Genomic DNA, 9,681 nt, shown 5'->3' with positions numbered 1-9,681 from the left:
CAGCTCCAGCCGCTCCGCTTCCTGTCGATATGCAGACTCGTTACCGTCCTTGATGAGGCCGATGACAGTGGTGTCATCTGCAAACTTCAGGAGCTTGACAGTCGGGTTCGCTGAGGTGCAGTCGTTCGTGTAGAGAGAGAAGAGCAGCGGAGAGAGGACACAACCTTGGGGCGCCCCAGTGCTGATGCTGCGTGTGGATGAGGTGGCCTCCCCCAGCCTGACCTGCTGTGTCCTGCCCGTCAGAAAGCTGTAAATCCACTGGCAGATGGCAGGTGAGACGCTGAGCTGGAGAAGCTTGGTTGAAAGGAGTTCAGGGATGATGGTGTTGAACGCTGAGCTGAAGTCCACGAACAGGATCCTCGCGTAGGTCCCTGCACTGTCGAGGTGTTCTAGGATGAAGTGCAGTCCCATGTTGACTGCATCATCCGCAGACCTGTTCGCTTGGTAGGCAAACTGCAGGGGGTCCAGCAGGGGACCTGTGACACTCTTGAGGTGGTCCAGCACGAGACATTCAAAGGACTTCATGACCACAGATGTCAAAGCGACAGGCCTGTAGTCATTCAGACTAGAGATTGCAGGTTTCTTGGGGACTGGAATGATGGTGGAGCGTTTGAAGCAGGATGGAACTTCGCACATTTCCAAAGATCTGTTGAAGATCTGAGTGAAGACTGGAGCGAGCTGGTCCGCGCAGACTTTGAGGCAGGATGGGGACACATGGTCCGGTCCTGTTGCTTTGTTAATCTTTTGTTGTTTGAAGATGCGTCTCACATCCTGTTCATGGATGGTTAACGCAGAAGTCAGAGGTGTGGTTGTGGTCGCGGGTGCGTGTGTGGAGTGAAACTGTCCTTTTCAAATCTGCAATAGAAGGTATTCAAGTCGTTGGCTAGTGTGCTATTGTTCTCAGCTTGGGGGGATCGTCGCTTGTAATTAGTCAGCGATTGGAATGCACGCCAGACTGATTTCGAGTCGTTCGCGCTAAACTGTTTTTCCAACTTTGCTGCATAGATCCTCTTTGCAATGTTAATTTCTTTAGTAAGCTGGTTTCTAGCGCGATTATACAGGGCCCTGTCCCCGCTCTGATATGCGTTCTCCTTAGCTTGGCGAAGCTGCTTAAGTTTAGCAGTGAACCACGGCTTGTTGTTGTTGAATGTCCGAAATGATTTTGTTGGTACACAAACCTCTTCACAGAAACTGATATAGGATGTGACAGTGTCCGTATATTCATCCAGGCTGCCAGCTGAATTTTCAAAGACACTCCAGTCTGTGCAGTCTAAACAGCTTTGAAGTTCCATCTTTGCTTCATTGGTCCACTTTTTGACTGTTTTCACTGTAGGCTTCGCACATTTAAGTACTTGCTTGTACGTCGGTATTAAGTGAATTAAGCAGTGATCAGACGAGCCCAGGGCTGCACGAGGTATAGCACGGTATGCGTTTTTTACCGTAGTGTAGCAGTGGTCTAAAGTATTATTTTCCCTGGTAGGACAGTCGATGTGCTGCTTGTATTTAGGGAGTTCGTGGTTGAGTTTAGCTTTGTTAAAGTCCCCGAGAATAATGAGGGGTGAGTCAGGGTGTTTTTTTTCAATTTCGTTGACTTGTTCGGCGAGCGTTAGCAATGCGGCGCTCGTGTTAGCTTGCGGTGTGATATAGACTCCAGCCAGTATAAACGATGCAAACTCACGTGGCGCGTAAAATGGTTTACAGTTCAGAAACAGCGACTCCAAATGCGGGCTGCAGTGTGTGCTGAGCACCGTGACGTCCGTACACCATTTTTCGTTTATATGGAGGCATATCCCGCCGCCCTTCGTTTTTCCCGATGATTCCATGTCGCGGTCCGCTCGATGAATGTTGAAGCCGGGAAGCGTGACGGCGCCATCGGGTACGGCGTCGCAAAGCCAGGTCTCCGTGAAGCACATGGCCGCGGAACGTCCGAAGTCTTTACTGGTCTTTAACAGAAGATGAAGCTCGTCCATTTTGTTGGGTAGGGAGCGTACATTCGCGAGGTGGATCGACGGGAACGCCAATCTGTGTCCTCTCTTGCGGAGTTTCACCTGAATTCCGGCTCGTTTTCCTCTGTGGCGCCGCTTCCGCATCCATGCGCCGAAAACCGCGGACGCCGCTCCGGTGAGTAACTCGGGGAAAAAACTGAGCGGATTTTTGAAAGTTGGTGACAGAAAGTCCGGAGTAGCCTCCTTGATGGTTAGCAGGTCTCCCCTTGTGTAAGTGAGTCGTGTAAGGTCTCCAAAGACGGACGAAAAACACAAAAACAAAGACAATACTAGAGAGCGCGTTACCGAGGCGGCCACACTGGTAGGCGCCATCATTTATTTGCTATTTATTTGCTATATTTGCTATTGTCATACAATAAGGACTGACTCACAGAAGGAGTTACAATACTGATCTTAGATAATATTTACCATGAAAAGTGAGAACTTTCAAGTTTGTCTTCAGTCCAGACTGTGAACTGGTTTGACGCGCTGCGCGTCTAAGTAAGTGCTACTTTTGAAATCAAGTAATCAGTAAAGTAACTAAGTTACTCTTGCAAGGTAACTGTGGCAACACTGGCAGTTATGATACAAGACACGTGGGCCCTTCTATAATCGAGCCTTTCTTTTAAGGAGCTGTTTTTCACATCACCCTGCGTCCTCGCGCCTCACTGTGGCACAAGCATAATACTGCACATCAATTGAGGACAGATAGTTTCTTACCGTAATTTCTCGTGTATAATGCGCATTGTTTTCCCCAAAAAATTGTCAAATCCATAGTGCGCATTATACATAGGTATAGGGTAAAATGGGAGGGGGGGGGAAACTTTCCCATTTTATAAATGTATGCCGCCATCTAGAGGTTATGAAAAAGCTGTACACTTTCATTCCACCATCACCTAGAGGTTATGAGAAAGGTGTACACTTTCATTCTAATATGACAGGGGTACGTATGGCTGCATGCATGTCCAGTTGTGCTCTTAAGTTTACATATCCTGGGAGAATTTGTGAAATAGTTTTTTTTTTTTCCCCCCCAATATGACTGATGACTGAACAACAACCATAATTAATTTCTTTATGGTTGTATTTTAATTGTAATGCTTTTCTGAAATGCTTGACTGTTTAATTTGAATCCCCATCCATCCATCCATCCATTTTCTCTACTGCTTATCCTCACTAGGGACACGGGCTGCTGGAGCCTATTCCAGCTATCTTCGGGCGGGAGGCGGGGTACACCCTGAACCGGTCACCAGCCAATCGCAGGGCACATAGAAACAAACAACCATTCGCACTCACATCCACACCTACGGGCAATTTTAGAGTCTTCAATCAACCTACCACGCATGTTTTTTGGGATGTGGGAGGAAACCGGAGAAAACCCACACAGAACTGTGAGGCAGATGCGCTAACCAGTCGTCCACTGCCGGCTAATTTGAATCCCATTAAAATTAAATTAAATGTGTTTCGCCTGGCCCTTCATGTTTTCTTTAAAGAATTGTACCCATCTTACAAAGTTTGCCTGGGTAATGAAACATATGAGCAGAACTGTGTTTTCTCATTTACTAAATAAAAGTAGGGCTGTGAACTTTCAAAATAAGAGCAAGTAAATAAAACGAAAGTATTACGTGTTCAAATAAAGTGCTTAACGTCAGAATAATTCTTTGAAAAAAATAACAAAATACAGATCATACTTCATGTTTTTATCATATGGGTAGAAGCAAAATCATCCATCCATCCATTTTCTACCGCTTATCCGAGGTTGGGTCGTGGGGGCAGTAGCTTTAGCAGGGACGCCCAGACTTCCCTCTCCCCAGCCACTTCATCCATCTCTTCCGGGGGGGATCCCGACGCGTTCCCAGCCCAGCCGAAGGATGTAGTCTCTCCTGCGTGTCCTGGGTCGTCCCCGGGGTCTCCTCTCGGTGGGACGTGCCCGGAACACCTCACCAGGGAGGCGTCCGAATCAGATGTGAAGGAGCAGCGGCTCTACTCTGAGATCCTCTCCCGGATGACCGAGCTTCTCACCCTATCTCTAAGGGAGAGCCCGGACACCCTGCGGAGGAAACTCATTTCGGCCGCTTGTATCCAGGATCTTGTTCTTTCGGTCACGACCCACAGCTCGTGACCATAGGTGAGGGTAGGAACGTAGATCGACCGGTAAATCGAGAGCTTCGCCTTTCGGCTTAGCTCCTTCTTTACCACAACGGATCGATACAAAGTCCGCATCACTGCAGACGCTGCACCGATCCGCCTGTCAATCTCCCGTTCCATTCTTCTCTCACTCGTGAACAAGACCCCAAGATACTTGAACTCCTCCACTTGGGGCAGGATCTCATCCCCGACCCGGAGAGGGCACGACACCCTTTTCCGACTGAGGACCATGGTCTCAGATTTGGAGGTGCTGATTCTCATCCCAGCCGCTTCACACTCGGCTGCGAACTGCTCCAGTGAGAGTTGGAGCTCACGGTTTGATGAAGCCAACAGAACCACATCATCCGCAAAAAGCAGAGATGCAATACTGAGGCCACCAAAGCGGACCCCCTCTACGCCTAGAAATTCTGTCCATAAGAGTTATGAACAGAATCGGTGACAAAGGGCAGCCTTGGCGGAGTCCAACCCTCACCGGAAACGAGTCCGACTTACTGCCGGATATGCGGACCAAACTCTGACTCTGGTCGTACAGGGACCGAACAGCCCGTAAGCAAATCTTACTCTGCTTCGGGAATAAGCAAAATCATGCATTGTAAACATGCATTATACATAGGTAGAAGGGTTTTCCATAATTTTGAGGTCAACTTTGGGGGTGCGTATTATACATGGGTGCGCATTATACACAAGAAATTGCGGTAACAATTGTACTCAATGTACACTTCTGAGGCTGTTTTAGGTTCATCTACATTTCAATTACACGTTATTCATACTACTGCTGTAAATGACTATTATTTTGGCAATAGGTTGAACTATTATTTTTTCCGTTTGGTCTGTAAGATCAGAAAAAAAAGGCAATGTTGATAATTGTTTTCTAAAGTGAAAGCAGTTGTTTGCAAATGTCTTATTTTGTTTCAACACAAAAGATATCAGTCTGCTTTCTTTGAAGACTAGAGAAATCTGGCAATGTTTACTGTTGGGAGGCTGAAATCAGGGGATTTGGACAATTTCAAGTTAAATAAGGGGTCTAAACGATTAATCGATTATCAAAATAGTTGTGGATTTATTTGATGATCAATTAGTTTACGATTAATTGTGATATCTCTACTTACAACTTAATAAAATCTGGCATCTTGGTATAACATTTTTATTTAAAAAAAATAAACTTATTAAGACCACTATATCTTACATTAGTGGTTCTCAGACATTTTAACATACAGAAAGAAAGCTACTTAAATGGTTCAATTAAAATGTATTGCACACAAGTTACATACAAAATACCTAAATGTTTGAAAACAAACAAATGTAAATGTATTTAAAAATTACTGTAAGTACAGTATAACTTAAAAAATGAAGTGCTGGATTCATAATCAGAATCACAATCATCTGTCAAAAACACGTCCATCAATTCCCATGACGCTTACTAAAACCTGTACCAACATTTCAAATTGTCATGTGTAATAAATAATGTATTTTTTGTCCCAAAACCCCTTTTTACAGTTACTTCAACAATAAGCTAGTATCCTCGACCTCTGATCTATCAATTTGTTGTGTATATGTAATAATATATTGAGGTGATTCAACATTACATCGTTTCGCAGCCATACCAGGGCCCTCTGAAGGAAACCAGAACTGCAAAGTGGGCCACAACCCAAAATGTGTTCGGGGGGCTTTGTTTGAAATAAAAACAATCAAACGTGACCATCAGACTGAAAATATTTATTGATCTCTTAACACGGTCAAATAGTGCAGCAGGTAGGATGAGTGATGCAGTGTTGAGAGGCCCAAATAATCCATCTCATCAAATTTGTTTTAAGCCCCCCCCCCCCCCCCCCCCCCCCCCCCCCACACACACACACACACACACACACACAATCGGACCGCAGTGACTGTGAGGGAACGTTTGATGGCCAGAGACATGTAGGGAGGGGAAACGCCAGCCTTTTGATCCCTGCCACCACCTGAATTTGTCTAATAAATAGCCTTCCTCTGCTCAGAACAAACAAAATCAAAAGAGCCCACCAGATACAAATGCCAGAGAACAGAAATCTCTTACAACTGGAAGTATTTCCCCAAAGAAGAGGATTCTGCATAAAGTACTAAAAAAGTCCAATTCACAGCGAATTGATACTGTACATCAAAGCAACCTCTCCACAAAGCACTCACGAAGTTGAACAAAATATACAGTTTCCACTACAACTAATCTGTACAATTCACAGCTTGGAAGGATCCGGGTCCTGAAACCTTTCAAATGTCTTGCGGAGATGTGACACCACAACAACTGAACTTTTGTGGAGAAGAAAACATCTGTGGTTTTTGGTGACTTTTAAGAATGGTCCAATATGGTAGAGACACTGCACACATGGAACACTTCAATAGAAAGTACAAGAATGGGAGTCTATAGGTTGTGCAAATCTCCCACATCAACTATCCAATTTGGAATATATGACAGAAAAATGAAAATTGCTTGACGCAAAACAAAAATGCAATAACACTGTTCAGGTTCAGGGCTTTTTCTTTTTGGTACCATCTGATCATGTTAATAAAAGGCTCACACGACAGCAGCATAAAAAAAAAATCCTAACATCTATAAGTCCACACTTCCACCGAACTGGTGTTTGCACGCAACATTCCATACCGGCCAATATGTAGATTATGTCATGTTTATACACTTTTTGTTGACTTGTTGTTGTTGTCTTGTTGACACACATCACATCAGATAAGGCTTGTGGCAATGCCACAATCAAAGCTTTGCGGTAGGATTCAATTGCACTTGAAAGCCTCGAGCCTTCACAAATTCACTGCTACTTTCACATCCGTGCATCATTTATGGCTCTGGACTTTGTCATTTCTCACTCTCTAGCCACAATATTACAATACGGCCAAATCTTGTGCTGCTGTGTATCGTGCATACTGTATGTTGTATGTAAAAACGGAACCAAGTCCAACGGAACCATTTGACCTGAAAGAGGGGCTTTCATCTGCTGGCGTTAAACTACTTCCTTCCCTCATCATGAACTATTTGTTTCTTTTCAAGACAACAGTGCATTTCATCACTGTGGCATACTGTCACTGGAAGAAAGTTATAAAAAAAAAAAAAAAATTAAAAAAAAAATGTTTTTATTTATTTTATTATTTGAACACGAGTATTTGCTGTGTTAATAGTGCAGTGCTACAATGGCATTCATAAGCAAAAAAAAAAATTAAATAAAGATGTCCGCTGCATAAAAGACTTCAATCAAGCGACTCCTTAAATCAAATAAATGATTTGTATGCAGTCAAGCTGTTTCACAAAGAAAAGGTTGAAGGTTCAAGGCACTGCATTCCATCAACGTTATTACTGAATTGTTTCTGAAACTTAAGCCACTGATATTTGAATTCCAATGTAGTGTTTAAAGTGTACCCATGTGCCCAAATAAAATAAAAAGTGCAGAGATGAAGCTGAATGAGCACACATTTATCAATAAGCATGAAGTCGTCCTAAACAACATGTGACATGCTCACACGCGCAAATGGGTTTTGTGTCAAGAATATCGATCGCCGTTCCGCTTAACCTCAGACGCGGTTGTGGTGAATCCGAGCCAAATCGTTTCTAGTGGACAATCCGTACACACCGGAGCCTCAGGGTTAGTTAGTCCTGGCGGAGTTGGGGCAGAGGCCGTTCTCGGGCTTGTAGTCTTGGATTCCAGGTTTGTCCGCGGTTGAAAAGGGGCTCACTGATCCAACGGGGCTAAGCAAGCCAGGCCCCTGCTGCGAATAGAGAGGAGCGGGAGTCATCCCAGCGCAGTAGGGGCCTGCGGGGGAAAGGTACCCAGGCGAGAACACGTAGAGGAGAGTCAGGACCTTGGCTGCTTGTCGTATTAGGATGCGTTCCCCCAGCAGCCAGCGGGAGGGACAGAAGCAACCCGCTGGGGACAGAGTGGCATTTCATCTGGAATTGAAGAGTTCAACCTTCATCTCATTTCATCTTGTTAAATGACACACCTGGATTCCAAAGTACCTTGTGTGTGGCTGCTCCTGGGGACTCCACTTTGCCTTCCAGGTCCTGGAAGCGCCTCTGCTGTTTGATCTGGTTCAAGGTGGGGGGCGGGTGGTGGACCGCCGCCACAGTCTCCTTTGCCCAGTCGTCCACCAACTTGTGCAGGTCCTCGGTAAACATGCTTTTCTTATTGTTGCTGTTGTTGGTCTGGACCCGGGCGAGCCCACCGATCGGCCGAGGGGACGGCGGCGAGGGTGCGGCCGAGGCGGGGGACGGCTGCGTCTGAGCTGCGGCGGTGCGCAAAGAAGACCCTGTAAAAACCCAGAAAGGTCTGATAAAAATGCCCGCTACAAAATCCTGAAAATCAATCATCTGGGTGATGTATGGCACAGTATACTCATCCAGAATGACAGAATGTTGCCAATTTACAGTAACGCATTTGACAACATAGCAGCCAAACGAATAGAATAGCACCGTCACAAGTAAGTACAGAGGTTTACAATGTCTGATATGCAAGCAATGGCAAAAGTAAACAATTTGGAACGCTCTCATGCAAAACAAGTGTCAAATGAACAGTGAAGAGCACCAATACAATCACATTTTCAAGTGCTGAAAAATAAAAGAAAGACATGCACAAGGTAACACACGAGAAAGATGAAAAGATTTGGGGAGGACTGTAAGAAAATAAATGAGATAGTTACTACTACTGCGCTCTTTGCCTAGACATAGTCGTTTCAGAGTGGACCCTATAAAGAGGTAAAACAGCACAAGACAAATAGTTAGGCTGAAGACAAGAGGAATGTGCACATTCAGCTATCAAAAGGAGGATAAGCGAAGAGCTTAACATCAGGGAGGAAGACTGCAAGGAAGGCCTCAGCTTTCTTTTTTTTTTTTTAGCTTTTTGTGTGGGTTTGCCAAAGCTCTTTTTTTTTTGTCCTTGTAATGTGTTCACTGTCAATACAAAAAGTAATAACCTAAGAAGAAAGTGTTGGACACTTTGTGCTCAGAAGAAATAATATGACTGAGTGTGAGTTCTCTCAGAAAGGAAGACTGGAGCCTTGGTGTGCCTGGATTCCAAACAAGCTTTTTGTCAGTGTGAGGATGGGACGCCTGCTCCACTAACCCAACCCAAGGAGCACATTAATACCACTTTGAACTCAAGGTCAAAAACATGCAGTTAAACCAAGTGGGGGGGGGAAAGAATAAAGCAATAGTGACGATACAGCCCTTGGTTTGGCGCAGCAAGTGTCCCGCTGCGCCCTGCTCGGCGCCGCCGTCTACGTCATGCACATCTTCTCCACCAAACATGAGGGGCAGAGAGGGCTCGCTCTCTTCTCGCACAACAAAAGGGAGGCCTGAGCTTTGTGTTAGACTTCACATGAGGACTGATATCGGCAAAGTGCCTTCAACTGGGAAATGTACACTACTCACAAAAAGTTCCGGAAAATATTCTGCTTTTGGGTAAAATTACAGGATGAATCTAAAATGCACTATAACCTTTATAGGTCAACTTAATTTGACCTTTTGCATGCACATGTCCAACTGCTCAATGATTCAGTACTTTTTGTGCAACCC

At 44.9% G+C, this 9,681-nt stretch overlaps 1 protein-coding gene across 6 annotated transcripts in view; it reads right to left on the bottom strand.

Annotated features, from left to right (window-relative positions):
- Positions 1-7,204: 7,204 nt before the first annotated feature.
- Positions 7,205-9,681, bottom strand: part of LOC133400752 (serine/threonine-protein kinase WNK2-like) — a 48,846-nt gene continuing 46,369 nt past the window's right edge. For 4 of the 6 annotated variants that reach the window (XM_061673549.1, XM_061673552.1, XM_061673550.1 and 1 more), the window contains 3 exons: positions 8,808-8,852; positions 8,128-8,417; positions 7,205-8,058 (listed from right to left, as the gene is read on the bottom strand). In XM_061673549.1, the coding sequence (XP_061529533.1) occupies positions 7,858-8,058; positions 8,128-8,417; positions 8,808-8,852 (536 nt within the window). In that variant the 3' untranslated portion in view covers positions 7,205-7,857. Of the gene's footprint in view, positions 8,059-8,127; positions 8,418-8,807; positions 8,853-9,681 lie in introns of those variants that run through there. The other 2 variants (XM_061673551.1, XR_009768374.1) reach the window with 2 other exon arrangements.

The sequence above is a fragment of the Phycodurus eques genome, chromosome 1 (genome assembly GCF_024500275.1).
Source record: "Phycodurus eques isolate BA_2022a chromosome 1, UOR_Pequ_1.1, whole genome shotgun sequence".
In the NCBI taxonomy this organism is placed as follows: Eukaryota; Metazoa; Chordata; class Actinopteri; order Syngnathiformes; family Syngnathidae; genus Phycodurus; species Phycodurus eques.
The sequence above is the reverse complement of the archived record's forward strand: the minus strand, read 5'-3'. Positions and strand labels throughout refer to the sequence as shown.